The sequence below is a fragment of the Balaenoptera ricei genome, chromosome 15 (assembly GCF_028023285.1).
Source record: "Balaenoptera ricei isolate mBalRic1 chromosome 15, mBalRic1.hap2, whole genome shotgun sequence".
Lineage (NCBI taxonomy): Eukaryota > Metazoa > Chordata > Mammalia > Artiodactyla > Balaenopteridae > Balaenoptera > Balaenoptera ricei.
In genome coordinates this window covers 88,739,306-88,763,240 of record NC_082653.1, presented here as the reverse complement: position 1 = coordinate 88,763,240, position 23,935 = coordinate 88,739,306, and the positions used below count along the sequence as shown (strand labels likewise).

Here is a 23,935-nt window from a genome sequence, read left to right as displayed (position 1 = left end):
AGGACACCTCCGTGCCTGTCCTGCCGTGACCGGGTTGTACGCGGCCTGCTGGCAGCTTGGGGCCTGGGGACGTGACCACCAGAAGGGGCTCTGCTACCCGAAGCCCACCCAGTGCCCCCGGGGCGGCCTCTGGGCTCCCAGGGAGCAGCCGTGATGGAGGGCAGCGTGCGTGTCCCCAGCAGGACCAGCCCCAGTTGCCCACAGCCTAATGGGCTGGACAATACACCATCGGCGGAATCCTCCCTGCCCTGTCCTAAAGATGCCTCATACACCCCAGCCCACCCGGACTCCCAGGACCACGTGGAGGGCACAGCCCTGGGAGTGCTGGAGGCGGGCCTCATGCTCCAGTCCCAGGCCACAGCTAACTTGCTGTGTGACTCCAGGGGGGTCGCCTTGCCTCTCTGAGCCTCAGTTTCCTTATCAGTAAAATGGAGCTCCTTTCCTGAGTGGCCCTCTGCTTCCCCCTGGTGGTGAAGAGGCCACATTGCCGCAGGTCCCAGGTGGGGCATGCCTGGAAGGACAGTGTGGCTGGGGGGGGGTGGGGGGGGGCTCTCAGCTAAAGGGTCAGGCAGGCTGGTGCAGGCCGCCCTCCACGGCCCTCCTCCTAACACGCAAGTCCCACCAGGGCCTCTGCTCAGAACCGCCCGTGGCGCCCAGAACCTGAGGAAGGAAGCCAAGCTGCCCCACCTGGCCAAGTCCCTGCACGGTCCAGGCCCCACCGACCACTCAGGGCCACCCATCTCCCTCTATCACCCCACCCTCCAGTGGGGGGCTCGCTGTGATGGAGGGCAGCAGGCAGTTTCTGAGCTCCTCCACCATCACTGCTGGTCCAGACACAACCATGTGACCCCATCAACCTCACAGGCAACAAGCAACCCATCGGTCACCAAAGGCTCAGAGAGGGCAGGGCCCTAGCCCAAGGCCACACAGCTGAGCGGCACAGGCGTGACTGTGAATCCGTCTCCAGGCCAGGCAGCTGCCCTCCTCGTCCCAGATCACATCCTGACCTCAAGTTCCAAAAATCCCCACCTGAGACCCTCCACCACCCCGTAAAGGCAGCAAGGAGCGGCGAGACCTCCTGGGGCCCAACACACTCAGCCAGGGTCTCCCAGCTCTGTCCCCACCAGGACTCACGGGGTCCTGACCCAGCCTGCCACCAGGTGGGGGAGGACTGGCACTTTGCCATCGCTGAGGGTCCACCAGGACCACCATGAAGGGCTCTGCGGTGGCTGCAGACAGCACAGGAAGACACAGCTACAGCCGCCGTACACAGGTGAGGAAGCTGGCGCCCGGAGGGGAGGTTACGCTGCAGGTCTCCCGAGGGTGGGGGGCAGCGCTGCTGAGGCCTCGGGGCTGGGCCGCAAGCAGGCTCTGCTCCCTCAGTCCTTCCCTGCACGGCCGTGGCCCCCACCAGAAGTCGGGAAGGGCGGTGGGCCCCATTCCCTTGCTGGACGCCAGGAACTCGGTCCCAGGGCCCAGCCGGCCTCCGTCCTAAAGGTCAAGGTCACAGATCTTGACTGCGACCCCCACGTGGGGGTGGGGCCAGCACCGAGTGCAGCTTCGAGACCCGTCCTGTCCCAGTTCCTGTAAGGCTCGTGTCTAGCCTGTCCACGTAGCCAGGTCAGGAAGTGGCTCAAATGCCCGTCTCAGAGGGCCCGAGCCAAGCCCAGAGGGTCAGCGTCTTCTCAAGGCCATGGGCACATCCACGCTGGTGCAGAAACGGAACGTGGCCAAGACCCCTGGGCTGCCCAGGAGCGCGTGACCACACAGGACAGGGAACCCAGGCCACATGGTCAGTTTCTTTATTGAGGCTGCCCAGACCCCACAGAGAGGGCGGTGCAGCTCCCGCCGCCCACATTCCTTCCCCACCCGCGGGTGAAGGTCTGGAGCCCCGCCAGGCAGCTACTCGGGGGTCCTGCTTCTGCTCTTCGGGGACCAGATATTGGACAAGCGGAACCTGGGCTTCTTCCTCTGGTCCCCACCACTCCTCTGCAGGTCTGGGGGACAGACACAGAGGGGTCACTCGCCCACCTGATGGCCAGTGCCCTGCGGCCTTCCCTGCCACCCGCAGAGCCTCCCGGGCCCCAGCAGAGCCCAACCGGCTGCCCTCCCCTGGGGAACCACCGTGCACCTGCCCTTAGAGTGTCCACTGGGCTGGGCACGGCTGGAGGGCAAAGCACTCCCCTCACCCTGACCACAGGGCCATCCGTGCTTCTTGGATCCCTCAAGCGATGGGGAACTCACTCCCTTAGGGTGAGTCTGCCATGTGGGTCCCAGCACCCACTCCTACAGGAGGCCCAACTCCCCCTGGGTCCAGCCCAGCCCCGACCTCCCACGCCACCCAGTCACCCAGCTTCCGGATCATGTTCTGCAGCATCTCGTCCTCCTCCTGCTCCCTGAAACAGAACGGGCTGTGAGGACCACGCCCGCGGTGGGACCGCCTGGGCCGTCGTCACACCAGGGCCCTGAGCCCACCCAACACCAGGGGCACCTGCCCTCTCACCTGCCTGTAAGCCACACCCTGGCACCACCCTCTCCCCTCCCAGGGCAGGTGCCTGCCCCCTCGGGGCCCAGCCCCTCAGCAGTGACCTGGGGACAGGAGGGGCCTGGGTGCACAAGAGGCCTCATGGGGGAGAAGCTCGAAGACAGGCTGCCTGGCAGGGCCTGCCCTCGGCCTCACCTGCACGACGCACCTGGCGGGTCTCCTCCTCCCGATGATCATGATCGGGAGGGGGAGGTTCTGAGCGCGAGGTGAGAACCTGGGCCCCCCTCCCCTGGGCTCCACCCTCACTGGGCCCCAAGGCCCTGCCCTCCCCTGGGCTCTACCCTCCCCTGGGCCCCGCCCTCACCTGAGCCGGTCCTCATCCAGGAAGTCGATGATGTCACTGCGGTCGTTGACGGTGTTCACGTACTGGCTCAGCAGGTCCTGCTCCCGCTGCCGGTCCTGGGGGGACTTCAGACCCTCTGCAGGGACAGCTGGATCAGCCGGAGCCCTGCTGTCTCCACCCTGGTCAGGGACACAGTGACCCCACTCCCCAAGGGTCAGGCTCCTCCACTGGAGGAGGGGGTGGGGTCTTGGGGCCTATGGTGGGCTCTTGGCAACGCCGGTTGAATGAATAAGTGGACGTATGAATAAGTGAGTGGATGAATGAATGAATGAATGAGTGAATGAGTGCGCAAACGACCAGCCGTATCAGAGACTGGGCACTCACTACCCGCCCCCTGCACACATTAACTCAGTCCTCACAACAGCTGAAGGAGGTGGCACTAGAACTGCCCCCACTTTCCAGGGATGAAACCCAAGCACAGAGAGGTTGAGTGACTCAGCCAAGGACACACAGCCAGGAAGGGGAGGAGCTGGAACTCCACTGCAGCTCGAGAGAGAGTGTGCCATGATCGCCTCCTCCTGGCAGCCAGCCATGAGAGGGCCTTGGAAAGCCCACACCCATACCCACCTCCTGGGACTGAGACCCCCTCCCACCCCCTCCCACCCCCGCCGGCCTGGGCTCCACGCTGGGCGCGGGGGACGCACCCGGCTTGGCCATCAGCCGGCGCAGCTCCCCCTCGATGTCCAGCTGCTGTTCCTCCAGGCGCTGGTCCCTGGCCCTGCCGAGGTGACACGGATGTGAGCCCGGCCCGGCCACTGGCCTCCCCGCACCAGACAGGCCCGTGCGGAGAGGAGGGCTTTCCGGGAGGCCTCGGGGGGACCACGCACTTGTACATCAGCTCGGACTCCAGCCTCAGCAGCAGCTGCTTCTCGTGGATGAGCCGGAACCAGTCCACCATGAGGGCGTCCTCCGCGGCGGCGTCTGCGGAGAGGCGCTGGCTGGGCGCGGGGCGGGCGGGGCCTGCGCGGGGGCGGGGCCGGGGCCCAGGGTCGAGCTGGCGGAGGGGGTTGGGGAGGGGGTCGGCCCGGGGCTCACCCTCCTCGGCCGCACGCAGGCGCTTCTCCAGCTCCACGCCCCGGAGCTCCAGGGCGTCCAGCTGCTTCTCGATGTCCTGCACCTGCCGCTGGATCTCCTCCTGGGGCACGTAGTCAGGGTGCAGCTGGGGATGAGGACGTGGTGAGGGGGTGGGGGCGGGGGGCCCCCCGGGGCTGAGCCCCTCACCCACCTGCACCCTAGCCTACTCACCCTGACCGGGGAAGGCACTGACTCGCCAGGCGGAACAGGGATGCCGGCTGGGCCCGAGGGCCTCCCTGGAGAAGGGGCAGGACAGACCTCTTCAGGCACCGGGCCCAACGTGACCCAGGCGTGGTCTGGAAGGGGGCCTGACCCCCCACCCAGCCCCATCCTCCCGGGACACCCCCTACACCCCGGCTTCCCTGCTGCACCCAGCAGGCCCCTGGGCAGCCCCGGCTGGTGTCCAAAGGGCGAGAGCTCACGGACAGACCCAGGCCCCGTCCCCGAAGTCCCCGTGCCCACCCGAGCCCCTGCCCTCCTCCAGGTCAGCAGCATCGGACACGCTGCCAGCACCCCGGCCACCCTTCCCACCAGCTGCCAGGAGCAAACGCTCCATCGTCACCGAGCGTCTGCGGACTCAGGCACCAGGAGGCAGGTGAGGCCCCCTCCGGGCCTCCCTCCCCCGCCCCGCCTCCTCCAGGTGCGCGAGGCTGCTGGCCCCCAGGCTCGTCTTCCCTCCATTCTAGGCTCTGTGGGCTCCTATACATCCTCCAAACCCCCGCCGGGCACATCCTCCTAGAGGAGCCCCCTTCATCTGCACCCCAAGCAGGAACCAGGCGGCGTCCCTGGGCTGACCTGGTTTGCCCTGGGGAGGGGCTTTCTCCTCCTTCTTCTGGCTCCAGGCAGGGGCTTCCTTCCCCAAGGGCTCCGGCTGAAGCCAGTTGCCAGAAACATCCAGGCTGGCAGGGACCGCCAGCTTCCTGCGGCGGGATGGGGATTGCAACGGGGAGGGGGATGCAGCTGCCCACGGGTGGGGGACAGAGTCACATGTCAGGTCAGCAGGCCCGGCGCCCTCCCCCCACCGCTTCCCTGAGCTGGGCCCCCCCAGAGGGGCACCAACACGGGAGTCAGCCCTCACAGCCACGTCCTGCCTGACGGGAGGGGTCACGTCCACGGGAGGGGGAAGGGGCAGAATCCTGACCCCCAACAGCACACGGGGAAACGAGCCCAGTGGGTTGGTGACCTGTGCAAGGACGGCTGAGTGCTAAGAACAGACACGCACAGTCACGCACGTGCACAGGCATGCACACGCGCATTACACACACACACACACACACCCGCCAGAACCACCAGCTCCCCGGGCCAAGCAGGGCCACTGCCCCCAAGGAGGGGACCACCTAGACCCGGGTTGCCTGGCTGGGGACAGCCGGGGGGGGCTTTTGTCTGGCATTACCTAGGAGGCTGGTCCCGGCCGGGCCTGGTGTCCTGTCCACTCGCACAGGGGTCAGGGTGATGTGGACACCCCCCTGGGAGCTCCCAGAGACCTTCTGGGGTGCGTCACCCGCCCTCGGCTCTCCCAGGACCTGAGGCTCCTTCAGCTCCAGAGCCCTGAATGGGAGGCAAGAGGTCGGTGGGGCCGGGAGGCTGTCCAGCAGCCCTGTGCAGACAAGCCTGGGGGAGCAAGCCGGCCCGAAGCGGGGCCTCGCGGTGCCCCTCGGGCTCGCGTCCCCGACTCTCCCCCCTCCTGGAGCACAGGTGCATGTGGACAGGTGCACCTACGTCACAGGTGTGAGCATGTGTTCAGGTACCCACAGCCGATGCACACATGGGCACCGGCCCCACCCCTACCTGGGACCCCGAGCATGTGTGACGGACCCCCGCGGGGCACACGGGGCAGCTGCCACGCACAGCGGACCCGGACCAACATGGGCTCAGTCTCCTGTGTGACCCCAGCGGCTGTGACCTCATCCACGGAAGGCTGCAGTGGCCTTCTCTCCCTCTCCATCCTAACTGAGCTTTCTGGGGGGGCCGCCCCCTCCCCATAGTGAACGGGGGTCCCAGCCCAGCACCAGGGTCAGGCCTGGTGGGCGCACACCAGCGAACGTGCCCTCATTCCCCAGGGCCTCCAGACTGGTTCAGAGCGAGGATACCGAGGGTCCTGATGGACCCTCCCTGACCTTCCAAGTCCAGCTACCCGAGGGCACTTGGCCTGTGTCACTCAGGCTGGCACGAGCTGGTTTCTGCTTCTACAGCTGACACGCACGGTGAGACGTGCACAGAGCCCTGCTGTGGATGTCAGTTCACATCCTCCCGGTGTGTGTGTGTGCTGTCATTCACCTGCAGGCACGTGTGAAGCGCCTACTGTATGCCAGGCCCTGTGCGTGCCCCGGACACAGGCTCCTGTGCGCACAAACCCACGGCACGGGCATAGGTCCAGCGCCCCCAGCCCACCCACCCCTCACCTCTCAGCGGGGCTCTTCTTCTCCACGGGCTTCAGGCGGGCCCTCCATCCTGCCGGCCCGTCCTCCTGGGGGCTGGCACTCGGGCCTGGGTGGGGGTGAGGGGGGGTGGTCTGCTGGGAAAGGCTGCACCCCCCCCACCCCTTCTTCCTGCTGCCACCCCACCCTCAGGTACCCCTGCGGCCGGCCTGGCTCTCGGGATGGAGTGGGAAGAATGCTTCGCGTGGTGCGTGCTCTGAGCCAGCTCAGTGATACCACGGGTGCCCCTAAGAGACAGCCCAGCACCCAGAAGGGACCAACCCTGCAGTTCCGCAGAAAGTGTCCAAAACAGCCCAGAGCCCAAGGCCAGGGCAGTCAGGGGGGCTTCAGGGCCTTCAGAGCACAGGGCCACCGTCGCCAGGACAGGGCAGTGATGACAGACGCACGCGGACAGCGGCGGCCAACCCCACAGGAGCGGGGAGACCCCCCAGAGTGCGGCAAAGCGGGAGAGCAGCGTGGCTGCCCGCCGGGCGCTGTCACCAGGGGACAGCGGCGCTGCAGGGACTGGGCCACGCGGCGTCCGGCAGGCGGGTGATGGTGACACAGGGTGACGGATCCCCAGGCCGGACCCCGGGAGCCAGACTGTGCAACAGCAAACCGCGGCAGAACCACAGGCCAGGAGCAGAGCGGCCGCGACACACGGCGACAGCCTGGGCGCGGTGACCCCAGCTCCACCCATGACGTGGGGGCCCTTACCCTTGGCCCGCGGGGCCTCCGGCTTCAGCCTGGAGCCAGCGCCCGCCCCGACGGCCCCTGAGGGTGCAGCCGAGCCTTTCCTGCCCGCCTGGGGCGGCGCGGACACCCGCGAGGTGCTGCCCACGCTCAGGGGGGCCGGCGGCGCGGTCTTCTCAGCGGGGCTAAGGGCCTGCAGAGACACCGACTGGGACCGCTTGGCTGATGGACTTGCTCCTGGCCCTTCGGATCTGGGATGGGAACCGGGAGCAGGGCTGGTGGCGAGGGAGGGCCTGTGGGTGAGGGCGCAGGTGTCGGGCATGGGTGCATCCGGAAGCCCCCCGCCACGACCCCCAGGCAGAAGCCCCTCGGCCTCCCCTGGCAGCTGCTCCCCAGTGCCCACCCTCCCCTCCCGAGGGATGAGGCGGGCCGTAGGCAGACGTCACCCTCCTGTTCAACCCCGGCATCAGCTGACATTAACACACCCCCAGACGCACCGCGCCTAGGGCGCTGCCGTGGGGTCTGCCCCCCGGTGCCTCCCTCCTCCACCCACCCGCCCGCTCAGGAGCAGCTGGGCCTTCAGCGTGGAGGCCGAGCTCCATCCTGAGCCACATCCAGGAGGCCCGTACGCGGCCACCCTGCATCCCCCCCCACGTGCACACGTGCAGGAAGTAAGGCCGTCGGCAGGGTCCCCGGGCACCCCCGCAAGCCAGGGAAGCTCCTCCGTGTGCCCCGGGCCCCTTATGCGACCAGGTCCTCTCCCCCTGCTCCTCCCCCATCCCAGGCTGGACTCCCAGGAGGAGCCGGGCCAGGTGCGCCCCAGGGAGCACTCCCGGGAGAGCCCTTACACACCCTCACCCCCGACAGCCTCGGACACCGCTCAGCGCTGAGGCGGCAGGCGGGCCCGCTCTCCCCACCCCGTGCCCTCCCTGGGAGCCCCTGGCACCACCAGCTGGCCCAGCGGGGGTGAGCAGCTCCAAGCGGGGAAGGCCCCCCACAGGAGAGGCAGCACGAGGCAGTGGGCACAGCCGTCGCCAGCATGGTGTGGAGACTTGCTGGGTGACTATAGTGGGGCAAGCGGTGTCCCCCCAGATCCCCGCCCCCCGGAAGCTCAGGGTGTGACCTGACTTGGAAGCAGGCTCTTGGCAGGTAAAATCAAGTTAGGACGAGGTCATCCTGGACTACGGAGGCCCTGACACCGAAAACAAGCGCGAAAAGGAGAGGACAGACGCACAGAGAGGAGGCCGTGAAGACAGAGGAGACACGAGTCGAGGGCGGCGGGCGCCCCCCGGAGCTGGAGGAGGCAGAGGGAGCCCCCGCGAGCCTGCGGAGGGAGTGGCCCTGCCCACACCTGGAGTTCCGACTTTGGGCCTCCAGCTCTGTGAAGGAATAACGTCCGCTGTTCCAGCCACCCAGGCTCGGTGCTGTGTCCAGCAGCCCCAGGGCAGCAGCACGGCGACCCTCCTTCACCCCGTCACCCCGGCTGCTCCGTGTCCATTGTGCAGAAGGCACGAGGCCCTGGGCAGCCCCGCTCGGGTCAGACCAGCCAACGCTCGGACCACCCCCGGCCTCAGTTTCCTCATCTGTGAAATGTGTCCTCACGTAGGACTGGGTGCTGCCAGGCCCCGGGCGGCAGCGTCACTGCACCCGTGCCCCCAAGCACGTCAGACCGGCTCTACAGTGTACAGCCGTGTCCCCGTCCTGCCGGCCACCTGGCACTCTGCTCCCTCGTCTACGTCGCCACATTTCCCAGACGGGGAAACTGAGGCAGGGGACATGCAGCCCCGCCGTCACACAGCCCCGCAGGGCCAGAGCCCAGAAGCCCTCCCCGGCCGCCCCAGCCCCGCGGGCCTCCTGGGGCCGCAGCCCCTGCCCCTCCTCCTCCACCCACCTGCCGGGTGCCTGAGCGCCAGCCGCCCCCAGCTCGGGGAGCGCCTTCCGGAGGAAACTCAACGCCTGCTCCCTGCTGCCATCCCTGCAAGGAGCGTCCGCGGCAGCCGGGGCCCTGCCAGCCGGGCCGGGGCCGGGGCCGGCGCCAGGCGTCTGGAAGAACCTCTCCCGGGCCTGCTGCGTCCTGGAGGACGATGGGGTCCAGGCCGGGGCGCTCGCTGGGACCGGAGACGCTGGCCTTGAACTGAGCTTGGTCTGAGGGGCTGCCCCTCGGGGGGTTACCCGGCCTTGTGGTGTGGCCGGGCGAGAGTCCCGGGCACTCGGGGTCACGGCGGAACGAGGGCTGCCTGCCGGCGACGACCACCCCGTCGGAGAGCTGTTGGTCACGTGAGTGCTGGCCTTGCCACCCACGGGGCCCACCGAGAGCCTGGCCCCGGCTGGGCTCCCCGCGTGGACGTGGGAGCAGGCGGTGGCCGGAGGGTCAGCTGCAGCTGGAGGGGAACCTTTGGCAGTCAAGCTGCCCGCCGCGGGCCCCCACGCCGGCGGCCTGGCCTTTGGCCCTGCGTCTCTCTGCCCGCTCGCCTCCTGGGCCTTCTTCGGGGAGCCAGGGGTCTTGGGGTCCATGGACATGGCTCCAGGCCGCCTGGAGGTCAAGCCCGGCAACGTGGGGCCGGCAGAGGCGGTTTCAGGGTGGTGGCCGGAGCAGACGAAGACGCCGGGCTCTGCCGTGGCCTTGTAGGCCCCCGAGTGCAGCGTGTTGGAGCACTGCTTACACCTGCGGTGGGCGGGGAAACCGGAGGGGGCTCCAGCCACAGGCGCGTTCACTCGCGCCTCCCCAGAGCAGGCACACGTGGATCCCGGGTCCCCTCGTGCGGGTGGCGGCTCACTCAGCAAACACCTCTTCTCCCAGGCTCCCCCAGGGCCCTCATCCGGGCCGCTCGTCCCACCGGCACGCACACGGGTGCACACTCGCGCACACACGCACACGGGCCCACCTGAAGCAGCTCCGGTGGTACAGCTTCCCATCTGCCAAGTGCCGCTGCACAAGGTGCACGTGCTGCCCACAGACGCCACAGGTGCTGCTGACAGAGCCACCTGCAGCCTGGCCCTGGGGGGGGAAGCCATTGACGGGCCTGCCCCACCTTCCCTCCTCACAGCCACCCCGTCAGCGGCCAGAAGATCCCACTGTACAGACCGGAGAGCGGAGGTCCCGGAGAAGGCTCGTGCCCAGGCCGCCGGACTCTGCGTTCAGGGTCTCCAGCCTGGCCCAAGGGGAGCGGGCTGGGGGCTGACTTTGGGGGTCTCCGGGGGCCAGGAGGCAGATTCTGGCACCTCCTATTCCCACCCCAAGGTGCAGAAATCCTACCCAATCCCCAGTGCCCCGCCCCAAGTCATCACCCTGTCCTGTCTCCACCTCTGAAAAGTGGGGCAAGCCTACCTCACTTTGCAGGGCTGGCCTGGGAGTGAAGGACATGCCCACATGCTCTCCTGGCCCTACGGGGTGGGGGGACGGCCTAGGCAAGACACCCGCTCGGGGCCCTACTTGGCCTTTGGGGCCTCCCTGGCCTCGGTTTACCAGTCTGTACAACGGGGATCATATCCCGACCACCACTCGGGGAGCCAGTCCAGGGGGCAGCTGAGGCCGTGTCTGGGACCCGAGGGGATCCCACCCCACCCTGGGCACTGTGGGTGAGGGACACACTCAGGCCCAAGAGCCTCACTCAGTGGAAGCTGGTGGAAAACCCAAGAACCAGAGGGAGGGCGGGCCAGGGCGCTTACAGCCTTCCGCTGGACAGTGGGGTTTGTGCTGACCGGAGACAGCGGCTGCCCCCGGGCTGGGGTGGCCGAGGGCCTGGCAGGTTGGGACGGGGCCTTCTTTCCAGAGGGTTCCTCACTGGCGTCCGACAGGGGCCTCTTCACGCCGGCCATGCCCCCAACTGGCACGAGACATACAGGGTCAGGGGCCCCGGCCCCACATGCTGGCTCTGAAAGACTCTGGGGCCACCCCTGGTCCGGGTTCCCTGGGGGTGCCAGTGCCCAGCCCGAGACCTAGAGCGGGGGGTGGGGATGGGCGGCCCCTGCTCTCTGGGGGCCGGGGAGGGGTAGCCCCAGCGAGCATCCATTCCCAGCAGGGGCCTGGCCTCCCCCACGCTCCTCCCCTCCCCTCCGAGAGCCCGATCTGAGGTCAGGAAAAAGGGACTTTCTGTTTCTCCACCAAGTAGGGCTCTAAGGCAGGCTGGCCGTGCGCCCAGAGCGATTCCGGGGATTTCTAAGCCCGGGTGAGGCGGGGCGGGGCGGGGGGCTGGTGCTGAGCTGCTGGTGCACCAAGTGGCTGGAATGATGAACCCAGGCCGGCCCCTCCCCTGCCCGGCCTGCCCTCAGCCACCCTGCCAGGGCCAGCTGACCCCCAGCACCACGTGGGGGCCTCTGCAGCAGGGCCTGGGAGCCCACACAGGCCAGCCACGCCGCCCGAGGCAAGAGCTGTGCGCACAGATCCCAGGCGTGCAGACGGGCAAACCCAGGCCCAGGGAGGGAAAGGCGCGGAGCTGGGTGTGTCGCCCGGTGGACAGGGAGGGGGACGGCTGAGCCGGCTCCAGCAGGGGCAATGGGAGGCCTGGGGGCCTGGACCCGGCTCGTCACTTGCAGCAGGACGTGGAGGAGGTGGCAGCACCCACGGCGGTGCTGGCTGCGGGCTGGGGGGCCGGGCGAGGACCCGAGAGGGAGGGCCCTGCGGGCACTCACTGGGGGAGCGCCCGTGGAAGTAGTTGTAGTACTGGGACACGTAGGTCAGGACGCTCAGCCGGTCGGGCACCTTCAGGGCCACCATGTCCTCGGCGTCCAGCAAGGCCGGGATGCCGAGCTGCTCCTCAGCCACACGGAAGGCCTGGGGTGGGGGGGCGGTCAGTGGGGGGGCTGGGAGGCCCCTCCCCCGCCTCGGCCAGGCCGCCAGCTCCCCCCGGAGGGAAGGCGGGAGGGGCCCGAGGCGACAGAGCCGCTTGCAGCCCGGAAAGGTCTGGACTCAATCAGCCTGCACGGCCTCCCCGGCCTCGGTTTACCCGTCTGTACCACGGAGAGCACAGCCCAGTCACAGGACCGAAGGAGCTCTGGGGCCCGTCCCGGCGGGTCCTCGGTAACAGCAGCTGAGGCCATGGCCCGGTCCTGAGGGGGCCCTGCCCAGCTCGGGCTATTTGCTCTGGGACTTCAGCCCCAGGTCACCGTGGAGACCCCCTCAACAGCCCCCACACCCCTAAATCTGTACGCCCCTGGCCAGCACCGACCTTACAGGTCAGGGGGCAGCTTTCTCCATGGGAGGAGCCTTCCCCAGGCCAGGGGGAACACCTGTGTCCTAGGAGACAAAGCCGGGCAAGGGACACTCACTGGGCGGGGGTGGGCTCCCCGCCCTGGGGGACGCAGATCTCTGCTGCTGCTTCTTCCCCGCCCCCGCCACAGTTGCTTCCTCTGCCCTGACTCTGCAGTAGCCGGTGGGGGCTCCTCCCCTCCCTCCCTCCCCCATCCCCTTCCTCCCCTGCCCTCCCTCCCCTCCCTCCCCTCCTCTCCCCTCCCTCCCCTTCCTCCCCATCCCCTCCCTCCCTCCCTCCCCTCCCTCCCCTCCCTCCCCTGTCCCCTCCCTCCCCTGCCCTCCCTCCCTTCCCTCCCCTCCCCTCCCTCCTCTCCCCTCCCTCCTTCCCTCCCTCCTCTCCCCTCCCTCCTTCCCTCCCTCCTCTCCCCTCCCTCCTTCCCTCCCTCCTCTCCCCTCCCTCCCTGCTTCCTCTCCCTCTCCTCCCTCCCTTCCCCTGCCCTGCCAGCCCAGCGGGGCTCCTGCCTTCACACTCTAGCCCTCCCCTAAACTACCACGACCCCCACCTCAATCTTTGTGCATCTAAGACGAGGCCCCTGGGCTCCCAGACCCGCAGGCTCCAGCAGTGACCACCCCGCCACACTAGGAACAAAGGCCTCCTATTGCCTCTGACTCCTTCAAAATATTGACTTGGCCAAAAAGTTCGTTTGGGTTTTTCCGTAGGATCTTATAGTAAAACCTGAACGAACTTTTCGGCCAACCCAATATACCCAGAAGCTGGCCACTCCGGCTGCCAGCGCCGGCCCCCTAACCCCGCCCTGCTGTCTGCACAGAGCCTGCGGAAGCGAGCAGCTCCTGTCGCGCAGCAGCCTTCAGAGAAGAAGCCAAGTCCCCCCACACCCCAGCCTCCTCTCTGTCCCAGCCTCCCCGCCGCCCACCCGTCCCTCTGTTCCCGCCGCACCCCCCTTGCTGCTTCCCACAAGCTTGGTGCCCTCCAGCCCCAGAGCCTTCACCCCTGCAGCCCCCTCTCCTTCGTCTTCGCCCAGCGTCCCTGCCCCTCACCACGCCCCCACCCCACCTCTTCCCTGCGGCTCCCGTTCCCGCCCGCACGCTATCTGTGGTCAGCGTGGCCCGACGACCCTGTCACGGTGGACACATCCTACTCTCAGCCATCCACGTGTGGCTAGTGAGTGCCTGAAACGTGGCCAGTGCAGCTGAGGAACTGAATGTGTCATTTTCTTTCATCTCAGTTAAGTTAAATTTAAATTCCAATCGCCAGCACCGGGGGTGCTGCCCCCAGACTCGCAGACCTGACGGGGGCGGGCGTCCTGCTCGCGGCTGCACCCCGGCAGGGGCCACAACGGAAGCGCAGAGGACACGGGCCAAGTTTCTGGGCATCAGCCCCGTGGGGTCACGGAGCTCATTTTGCAGCAGGGAAGCTGAGGCTGGCCGGCACGGGGTGGGGTCCCACAGCAGGATGGCTGGGCAGGACGTGAACCCAGCCAGCCTGAGAGCGGGTCCATCCCCGGACCCACCTGGGGGCCCTGCCCCACAGAGCCACCTCTGACCCTGCTCTGCCTTGGGTGGGAAGGAGGGTCCGGCCCTCCCCTCCCCTCCCCTCCCCACCAAGAAAAAGAGGGACCAGGAGGCCTGGCTACGAGATCAGGGGCTATTCTGGGGAGCTGCGGTTGCCCAGCTCGGGACAGGCTGTAGAGCCCGGCGGCGAGTGCCCGGCCTCCCCCTGCCCACCTGTGGGCAGCAGTGACTCCGCGGCTACCCCGTGGGAGGCTGTGCCCACTCGGGTCCCTGGGACACGGGCTGGGGACGGCGCAAACCGGGCTGAGAAGGCACTCACCAGTTTGTTGTTCTCGTAAATGTTTTCCTTCCTGAGGGCATCGAAGTTTCTGGAAAATTAAAACACAAGTGTTCAAAGTAGCTCAGGGTCCAAAAAGGGAGGGGCCACAAGGGCCTCAAAGGTCATCTTGCCCAAAGGGGGAAACCGAGGCCAGGGGTGGGGCAGTGAAGGAGCGAGGTCACACAGCGACCAAGAGGAGGGCTGGGCACCAGGCCTCAGGTTCTGGCCCTGCCCTGGGCCCGGGGATGCCGTCCAGCACCTCCCGTGACCTGGGGCCCAACGGCCCACACGGGCCCCCAGCTGCAGACTCCACCCCTCGCCCTGCAGAGGCTGAGCCCCACCTCCGCACCGCCCAGTTAGGTGTAGCTGGAAGCAGGCCCTGGGTGGCCGAGCGGGCGGCCCAGCCAGGGCCCAGCTCAGGGTGGGCTGCTTCCCCCTGGGCAGCTCACGGGCCTGGTGGGTCACGGGAGGCCGATGTCCTGGGGTTGAAGGGCTCCTGTGGGCGGAGCTCCACGCTGCCCACTGGTCAGGGCAAGCCGGGCCCTCGTTCCACCTCCCGGTTCCCACCATTTGCTTTATTTACCCAGCGCCTCCCATGAGCGCAGCTGTTCTCAGCTCTTTAAAAATATCAACTCGCACCTGCAGACGCCATCAATGCCCGCCTCTCACAGATGAGGCGATGTGGCACAGAGAGGCTCCGTGACTTGCCTGAGGTCACACAGCGGGAAAGCAGGACCAGAGCAGGGCCTCGGCCCCAGCGTCCAGGTGTTTGGGGTTCGAACGCACCCACCAGGTGCCCAGCCGTCCTCCCGAGGGGGCAGACCCTCAAGGCTGAGAATATTAGAGCCCCCGCTGCCTCCCACACACACTTGACCATAGGGGTGCAGGGGCCCCAGGCCCGGCCAGAATGGTAGGCCTCCCCGGAGAGGCCAGGAGCACAGCGATCGTTCCGAAAGGAGGAGAAGCCCAGCGCCAGCTCCAGGCCGGGCCCGGCACTCCACACACACGCCCGGCACAGCACACCTGGGAGGGAGCTCCGACCGGAAAACACAGCCAGACCCCAGCAGGCGGCCGGCCCAGCACGGGACGTTCGGCCACGCGGCCCAACGCCTTCGGGAGGGCTGGTTAAATACAGATCTGTCTGTCTGTCCGTGTGCTGGGCGGCAGCCTTGCCACTCTGAGGTCAACTGGCTTGTTCCCGAAGCCTCGTGGCACAGGAGAGAGCTGGGGGCAGGGCAGGGGGGCCCCATCCCGACTCATCCCGGCCGTGCTGTCTGACCCGGGCGGGCCCCCCTCTTCTCCTGGGGCCTCAGGGTCCCCGTCTAAGAGGGTGACCACAGCTTCTCATGGTGAATTTGAGGGCGTTGGCTCAAGGTCGGGCAGGTGGCAGACAGAGGGGGCAGGGGAGACCCTGCGGCCACCTGGCCTAGGATGGCCTGGCTCCCAGACCTGACCGTGCACTGACCCCACCTCCCTGACCCTGTGACATCCCCGGGAGGCCTATTACACAGATGAGGAAACTGAGGCTGGGGCAGCGGCTGGCCCTGGGCCACACTTCGGGGGTGGGAGGAGGACAGGGGCTGCGGTTGGCCCACCTCCCGCCTCAGGGGCCCCATCGGCCTCCAGCTGCCGTTCATCAACCTGCCCGGCTCTTCGGGAAGCCTCCCAGTTTCCGCCTGGACCACCTCCCAGGTAACATGTTCCAGATGTGAGACCACCCCAGGAGAACAGAGGGTGCTTTGTGCCCAGGACAGGACGGCGGACAGACCTGTCTGTGGGGGACAAATGGCCGGAGGAGTGGGAGGGTGGGCGTGGCAGCCCGACACCCAGCGATGTCCACGGCACGTGGAGTGGCCGGGCTCCGTCCGCCACCCCGGGGGCTCTCAGCCATGCAGGCCCCTCCATCCTCAGCGACTGGGGTCTTGGGAGCGCCTCTCCCTCCCTCCCCCCACCACCCCTTTGAAAGCTCAATCTCTTCTCCAGACCTGCCCAGGGTCACTGACCGAAACGGCCGTGTCCTCAGCAAGATGCCCGGTGCTGGAGGGCAGGATAACAAGGTCTGTTTTGTCTCCAAACAAGAAGGAGAAGGAAGCCCTCTGCCCCCTGCATTGGCCTCGGTCCCCCTGGGGGGCTCCAACGGCTCCGTCTTGCGATCTGGGGCAGCCAGCTGCCCCCAGCGCCCTCTCTGCCTGCAGACCCAGAGTGAGGGTCTCAGAGCTCAGCGTAAATCAGGGCACCCACGACGCGGTGCCAGCCCCCCTGAGCAGAGTCAAAGGCATGCTGGCCAGAGGGTGCAGAATTGCCCTTCCACTCAAGTTCAAGGACCACCACCCTCAGCACCAAAGCCAAGCTGCCTCCCTGGACCCACAAGCCTCCACGGCTGGGCCGGACCACCCTGGCCAGTCCCATGACTACCACGCCCCTCCCAGACTGAGCTCCCTCCAAGCACCCCAGGGCCTTGGCTCACGCTGCTGCCCGTGCCCAGAGTGCCCCTGCCCATCTCCCGAGGCCTGAGCTCACGTCCCCTCAGCAGGGGGTTCCGCCAGCATCAACTGGGTCCCTGAGAGCTGCGGGGCCGGAGCTCTGAGGCCAGCGGGCTGGCAAAGACGGGCGAGGGGTCAGAACTGCCTCGCAAATCCCTTCAGAGAGCGCCAAGGAGAGGCCCGCCCGTCCCCGTCAGGAAGTCCAACGGGACCAGGTTTCTGCCAGCAGGCGAACCCCTGGTGGGATGGGCTGAATTGTCCCCCAAAAGAGGCCCGATGGAGTCCTAACCCCCACGACCTCAGGACGTGACCTTATTTGGAAACAGGGACTTTACAGAATCAAGTTAAAGTGGGCCACTGGGGGCCCTAATCCAAAATGACTGGTGTCCTCACAAACAGGGGAAATTTGGACGCAGAGATGTGCAGAGAGGGAGGACGAGGAGGAGGCCTGGGGAGCAGACAGCATCTGCACACCCAGAGCGGAGGCCCCAGAAGGAACCAGCCCTGCTGACACCCGCCCTGGGCTCCTGGACGGAACGGGTGGACGGCTCCTTTCTGTGGTCTCAGCTGCCCATTTGCAGGACCTTGATCAGCAGGCCTCACGGGCTGATACCTTGGGCTGGCCTCAGGGAGGCGGCCGGCTTGCGTTTAAGGCCTTGCAGGATCAAACTGCATCAGCATCTTCATCCGAGAACCTGCGCACCGGCGGGTGGGGACCGAGGGCACCCTCCCCAGGTAGATCATTTTTTTAGGTGAACTCCTGTATTTAAAATCGGGGATGTTCTGGAAATTCCCAGTGGTCCAGTGGTTAGAACTCCGCGCTTCCACTGCAGGGGGCACAGGTTCGATCCCTGGTCGGGGAACTAAGATCCCACAAGCCGCTTGGTATGGCCAAAAATAAAAATAAAAAAATAAAAATCAGGTATGTTCTGATATGACTCCAAGGTACCTGCCTGGGGCCAGGCACACAGCTGGCACTCTGTGAACGGTGCTGATGAGTTAGTTTGTCCAGTGCTTGCTGAGTGAGGGGCCTTCGGTGGCACTTGTTTACTCTTTCAGCACCGGCCTAATGAATGAGCTCACTGGGTCTGTGTGCCGTGCCCTGCCCTGGCCGGCGCCGGGCCTGGCTGAGAGAGCCCGAGGCACGCACGGCCCCTCCCGGCCTGCTTCCCGCCGGCCACAGCTGACCAGGGCTGCTGACCTCCTCCTGCCCCCAACGCCTCAGGGGCTCTTGGGAATGTGTACCCCCTTCCAAATTCCTGGAGAGCTGACCTCACGCTGTTTATTTCCTGGAACTAAATGCAACGGCACAGGGGTGGGCGCTGGGACTGGGGGCGGAGTGGGGTGCGGGGGCAGATGACAGAGGCCCAGCCTTTTTTCCGGGCATCCCCAGCACATCTGGAGTTAATCCCACCGGGAAGGGGAGCAGAGAGGGAGAGTGAGAGACAGACAGACAGACAGAGAGGCTGAAATACAGATGGAGGGAGACATGGGTACCAAAGTGCCCAGAGATGAGACAGGAGAGCCCACAGGGCAGAAGCGGCGGGGAGGCAGGGTTCAGGGACAGAGACACCAAGGCAGACACCCTGGAAGAGGCCAGGGGAGAGGGTGGACGGAGGAAGCGCCCGAGGCGGGACGGGGAGAACGGGTCCCCCCTGCTGCAGGCCTTCCTCAGGCTGGCGCAGACCCCGACCCCGACCCCGACCAGGGCCCAGCCAGGAGGGGCCAGCCCGGGGCTCCTGCAGCGGCCTAAGGGGGAGTCAGGGGGGCGTCGGGCCGAGCCCCTTCTCAGCCGCAGGCCCCCAGGCCAAGAACAGAGGCCGCTGTCCCCAGGCGGCTTCCTGCTGACCACGAAGCCGGCGTGGGAGGGGAGGCCGGCGCGGACCCGGGGCCCAGCCCCCTCTGCTCCGGCCCAGGAAGCGGCTTCCGGGTGCCGGCCTCCGGGGGTGAGTCTCCTGACACCCCACGACGGTGCGTCTCCAAGAGCAGCCAGGGAGCCGCCCCCACTTCTGGCCCAGCCTGGCGGGGCCCAAGAGCTGCAGGGAAAGGTCAGGTCGCCCCCCACGGGACTGAGGAGCGGGGGAGGCCCGGCGAGTTTACACAGAACCCACTCCCTGACCCCCGACCCCTCCGCGGCTCCCAGAGGGCCGGCCGCCAGCACCCCTCCCGCCCCAACGGCCCCGGAGAAGGAAGCCCAGCCCCTGCCTCTGGGAAGGGCTGCAGCCCTGGCGTCTTGCCTGCCCCCCCTCCGCCCGCCCTCCCGGCCTCCTGGAGCTTCAGTCCCTCCTGGTCCGGCTAGAGGGGAAGGAACACTCCAGCCCCACAGGTTTACAGCCCGGAGGCAGGAAGGGTGTGTTTGTTTTGAGCGGTTCCTGCGCTCACCTGGCCGCTCCTCGGCTGGCGGGCGGCGGGCGGATGTGGCGTCACTGGGGAAACAGACCCTGTGGGCGGCGGGCACCTCCAGGCCCACCTGCGAAAACTACAGCTATGGGGTGGGCACCTACAGCTATGGGGTGGGCACCTTCAGCTATGGGGTGGGCACCTACAGCTATGGGGTGGGCACCTTCAGCTATGGGGTGGGCCCGGTGGCCGGCCAGGTGCGGGGATGGGCCGGGCGGATCTCTGGGTGAGCCTGAGACCCCCACAGCTGTCCGTGTCCCCAGGGGGCGGCCACTGCAGGGCACAGGTGAACTCGCAGACCCCGGTGGACAGCGCCAGCGCGAGGACAGCCAGGCGGCCGGAGTCCCCAGCCGGCGGGCTCAGCGCCCGGCTCCTCCTTTCACAGCTGCTCTCCTCCGCTGGGGGCCAGGAGGAAGCAGGCTCACGGGAGCAGGAAGGTCAGGGATGAGATAAAGGGAAGGACTTCTTGGTGGCAAAGCTGGGAGACAGGGAGACAGGATGTCCACTTTCCTGCTGCCGGAGGGTCTTCACAGGATGGGGAGGGTGGGGGTGAGTGTCACCGAGTCTGAGCTCGGGGGCTCCCCTGGGAGGACGGCCACCCCACGAGGTTCCTGCGTGTTTCCTCCCCTTCGTGCACCACGGGGAGCCGGTGGGGTGGCTCAGGGCTTCTTGGTGAGACTACCCCTCCCCCAGCCACCAACTTGCCCAGAGGCATCGCGGGGACCAGAGGTGGCGGAGGGGTATTTAAGGCACAGACACAGGCCCGTGACACACATGGGCCCACACGCACGGGATTCGATCAGCCGGTACCTGTGGAGCCCCTTCTGGGCCCCGCCACGTATGGGAGCCTGACTGGTTCTCCACTGCTGCCTCAACGACTGTCCGCAAACTGGGCGCCTTAGAATAACAGACATTTATTCTGTCCCTCCCAGTCTGGAGACCAGAAGTCTGACATCAAGGTGTCAGCAGGGCCAAGCTCCCTCCGGAAGCTCAGGGGGAGATTCTGTTCCTTGTCCCTCCCAGCCGCTGGTGGCCTTCCCTGTCTGTGGCCACGTGCCTCCATCTCTGCCCCCGTGGCCTCCTCCTCCCAGGCACCTGCAGAGCCCTCACCTGGCAGCAACGGCCATACTTGCTGGGCCCCAAGCGGACCTCCCTCATCCACTGACCTCCGACTGCGTGCTGTTAACTACTGAGCGCGTGTCACGTGCCAGACGTCGTCCAGGCACCGGGGACACAGCAGTGAACAAAGCAGACAGACATCCCCACCCTCTGGAGCTGAAAGTCCAGTGGAGGCAGGTGGCCAATGACCAAGCCAGCAGTAAGTGAGATAACTCACTCCCGTGTGCGAGGGTGCGGCCTCCTCCTCCTCCTCCCAGCGTCCTCCGTGCACAGCCTTCACCACCCTCTGGAGCTGCCTTGAGCTTCTGTTCATTTATCTGTTTGCTGTCTGGCTCTGTACCTAAACCGTCACTCCCTGAGGCAGGGGCCAAGGCCACCTGGTACAGTACACAGTGCTGTGTATACAGCAGGCACTCAGTAATGGCTATGTGAACTGCTGTAAGACACCAGCTTGTGCCAGCATGTGGACACACCCACACGTGCACGCCTGTGATCACCCGCGGGCAGTGCGTGCTGGGACAGGTGCACGCGCACACACACACACACACACACACACACACACACACACACACAGAGGTCTCTAACCCCAGCACAGCTGGGAACAGATGGAAGCTCCCAGGGCTCGGAAAGGCCCCAAATCTCCATTTACTCCCACGCGGCGTCCTGAGGTTGCTGGGCTGGCAGAGGGCGGCACCCTCTTTCCCGCCAACGGCGGACTTCTCCCGCTGACCCGGTCCGGGCTCCCTGGGGTCAGCCACCAGCCAGCCTCCCGGGGACCCTGCCTGGCCCAGGCTCCACTGCCAGTCCGTCTCCCAGTCTCCCAGTCTCCACGACCCCGCGCCCCGGCCCCCCACAATCAAAGCTCAGCTCCGGGTGTTCAGAGTGGAAGCGCATGCTGCCCCGACATCTGGCTCTGAGGGCAACTAGGGCAAATCCGCGGGCAGCGAGCAGAGAGGGCTCCCCACGCCGCCCCACAGATGCGTTTCACAACCCCAGGGGGAGGAGGAAATCCATGCAGGCCTCTTTCTTAAGACTAGCTTCCCCATAGAGGGCGGTGCTTGGGGACAGTCCCTGGGCGTACAGCGGACATCTGGGTGCAGGGAAGGAGCCCCATGTGCCCGCCCTGGTTCTGCCTGACATGCTCTGTGTCCTGAACAAGGCTGTCTCCTCTCTGGGCCTCAGTTTCCCCGTCTGTACAGCAAGAGGCCCAAGGGCAGCACTGAGAAGGTGCTGCCTCTGGCTGCTCCCAGCCCGAGCCCTCCCTGGCAAACACGCTCCACCCACCCCTGGTTCCAGCCATGACTTCTCAGGAGAACACTTTTAACATTTGACAAACAGCATGCTTTTTCCAGGAGGCGTCTTCCAAGGACACCCTTCCTGAGCCTCCATCCGCCCAGCCCAGGCACCCTCCCTGGCAGCTGTACTCATTGTGAATTCTCACGAGGCAGGGGGGCCAGGGCCTCACAGCACAGAGCTGTCCCAGCAAGCCAGGTCCCAGTCACAGCCAAAGAGCGTTTGCTGAGTGAATAACAGACGGAGCGGGTCCAGGGCGGGGACAAGATCTGGCAACAAGGCTGGGCCAACCTCCCAGCCTCGACCCCTAGACCCTCCTGGGGGGAGACGACCTAGCCCCCTCCCCTCCCCACCTCCCAAGGCTCCCATCTTATGCCCCATCACCCTAGGGTAAGGAGGCCCGGCCAAGGGGACCTGGGGGCTGGGTGTCTCAAGCTTCCTGCTCTGCATTGGCCCCTCCCCCACAGTGACCCTGGGCTGCATTCCTAAAGGTGCCGGAACAGGCTGGGGGACGGCCAGTACCACACAGTAAGACCCGAGTGCCCCACACCCCCTGATCTGGTAGGTAGGTCCCAGGACAGTGGGGGTCTCAGAGGGCCCAGAAGGGCAGCTATGCCGGCCCTTTCCCAGGGAGACCGACGGGGAGGGCTGGCTGTGGCCGGAGCCCAGGACGCTGGCCTGAGTCACGGACTGACTGACTAAGCCAGCGGGGGCGGCCGGACGTCCTGGCTCCGGCCCAGCTCCACTTGGTGGTCGGGCAAACTGAGGCGCTGCAGGGGCCACGGGGCGGGCGTGCCTGCAGGGTCCGGCTCCGCTCGGCCCCAGAGCGTCCCACCAGGCCCTGGGCCGGGAGTTCTGACCGCGGCCCATTGCCCCGTCCGCAGTCCGAGCAGCCCGGCCTCAGTTTCCCAGCCGGAGGCCGGCACGCGGGGAGCGGGCGCACTCACATGAGGTCGGGCCGGTGGCGGTGCAGGATGGCGCAGAAGGCCAGGCCGTCGCGGAACGACGTGGTCATGTTGGTGATGCTCACGTCCCGGTAGCCCTCGCACTGCTGCCGGCACCACTGCTGCAGCGCTGTGATGGCCGCCATGAGGGCAGCGGCGTCCGCCCGGCCGGCGCCGGGGCTCCGAGAGCGCTCCCGGGGGCTGCGGCCCGGCCCGAGCCCGGGGCAGACGAGGAGCCCGCCCCAGAGCGCCGGGAGGACTAGGAGCCGGCGGGAGCGCGGCGGGACTCAGCCCGCCAGCCCCTGTCCCCGGCAAGGCCACGCCTCCGCCACCACAAGGCCCCGCCTTCCAGGCGCCGCTCCTCCCGGCCACGCCCCCGCCGCACAAGGCCCCGCCCCATCAGGTCCCACTCCTCCCGGCCAGGCTCCGCCCCGGAAAGGCCCCGCCCCCGAGACGGGACCGGCCCCGGCCCCACTAGGCCAGGGGCAAGGCTCCGGCCTCGAACAGGCCCCGCCCCCTATAGACCACGCCCAAGGCCCCGCCCGCCACTCGCCTCCCTCCCTCCCAGGGGTCCGCGGGAGGCTTCGAGACTGTCTTTCTTTTCAACGCCTCCGCCACCACCCTCCTGGAGCAGTGCGGTCAAGGCCACTTTACAGAAGGGGAAACAGATCTGCCCGAGGTGCAGCCGGGCAGGCCGGCTGGTGGCCCCCACCCCCGCCCGGAGCGAAGCAGGAACGCCCGTCGCATTTCTGGGCTTTGAAAGGATTTTCCCATCCGCCCTCTCTTGCCGGCGGGCATGTGAATCTCCCGGATTCACGGAAGAGGCAGCGGAGGCTGGGGAAGGGGCATGGTGCCCGAGGTGGCCCTGCGGGGGGCGGGGGGGGGGGCGACTCCCTCCAGGAGTCTCCCCGCCTGCGGCCTGTGCGCACGGGCTGCTCCTTGGGCCTGAGACCCCTCGGGGGTCTTGGTGTCCTGATCTGTTTCCCAGTTTTCCACTTTGAGCATCTGTGACCCAAGTCATTAAGGAAAAGTACCTCTTGTGGGGACCTCAGTTATTGGGCTGCTCCCCTCCACATTCTCGGGGAAACCTGTCTGTGGGCATGGGGACAGACAGCCAGAAACACTGACACCAGACAAGTGAAGTGGCCCCGCCCACCCGGCCCCAGGCCCAGGGCTTGTCCAGACAGGGCCTGGCAGGAGGGAAGGTGTTTTCCTGAGATAGGCCTGGCAGAGGGGCAGGGTGGCTTCTGCGCCCACTTGCAGGAGCGGAGACAGTCTTCCAGTCCAGAGCCAGCTCTTCCCTGCAGCTGGACCCTGTGGTGGCGAGCTCCCCGTCACAGGGGGCAAGCAGGCGCTAGACAGGGAGCCCCTGTGACCTGGGACTGTCGCTGGCTGTGGATGCTGCCCTGCCCTGAGGTTTCCCAGCTAGAGGACAAAGGGCAATGTCCTGCCAGTTCCGTTGGCCTGGTGGCTAGTCCCAGAACCAGGAGCCAAGTGGGTTTTCCTGACCCCCAGGGCAGCATTTAGGAGAACTGGAAAAGCCGGTGAGGTCGGGTAAAGCCAAGGTCGGGGGCGGGGGGC

General features: G+C 67.0%; 1 protein-coding gene across 3 annotated transcripts; it reads right to left on the bottom strand.

Annotated features, from left to right (window-relative positions):
• Nucleotides 1-1,786: 1,786 nt before the first annotated feature.
• MICALL2 (MICAL like 2) lies at nucleotides 1,787-22,683 on the bottom strand. Of its 3 annotated transcripts, none has more exons than XM_059897065.1 (17): nucleotides 22,358-22,683; nucleotides 14,116-14,164; nucleotides 11,705-11,846; nucleotides 10,742-10,899; nucleotides 9,958-10,070; nucleotides 8,964-9,737; nucleotides 7,097-7,365; nucleotides 6,365-6,449; nucleotides 5,356-5,510; nucleotides 4,758-4,922; nucleotides 4,134-4,198; nucleotides 3,924-4,047; nucleotides 3,716-3,809; nucleotides 3,533-3,606; nucleotides 2,850-2,964; nucleotides 2,350-2,396; nucleotides 1,787-1,997 (listed from the first exon to the last, which is right to left on the bottom strand). In XM_059897065.1, the coding sequence occupies exons 1-17, from the start codon at nucleotides 22,498-22,500 to the stop codon at nucleotides 1,903-1,905; spliced, it is 2,667 nt and encodes an 888-aa protein (XP_059753048.1). In that variant the 5' UTR covers nucleotides 22,501-22,683; the 3' UTR covers nucleotides 1,787-1,902. The 3 variants fall into 3 exon arrangements, with proteins under 3 accessions (XP_059753048.1, XP_059753049.1, XP_059753050.1); XM_059897066.1 differs by having other exon boundaries at nucleotides 3,924-4,023; XM_059897067.1 differs by having other exon boundaries at nucleotides 10,775-10,899.
• Nucleotides 22,684-23,935: the final 1,252 nt, after the last annotated feature.

Bases quoted from the DNA above. Each gene is read 5' to 3' on its own strand.
- MICALL2 (XM_059897065.1), bottom strand. From the start codon at position 22,500: ATGGCGGCCATCACAGCGCTGCAGCAGTGGTGCCGGCAGCAGTGCGAG. The intron at 10,900-11,704 runs GTGAGTGCCCGC...GTCTCGTGCCAG, and splicing joins CTTCCACGGGCGCTCCCCCA to TTGGGGGCATGGCCGGCGTG. The intron at 5,511-6,364 runs GTGAGGGGTGGG...CCTCCCATTCAG, and splicing joins AAGAAGAGCCCCGCTGAGAG to GGCTCTGGAGCTGAAGGAGC.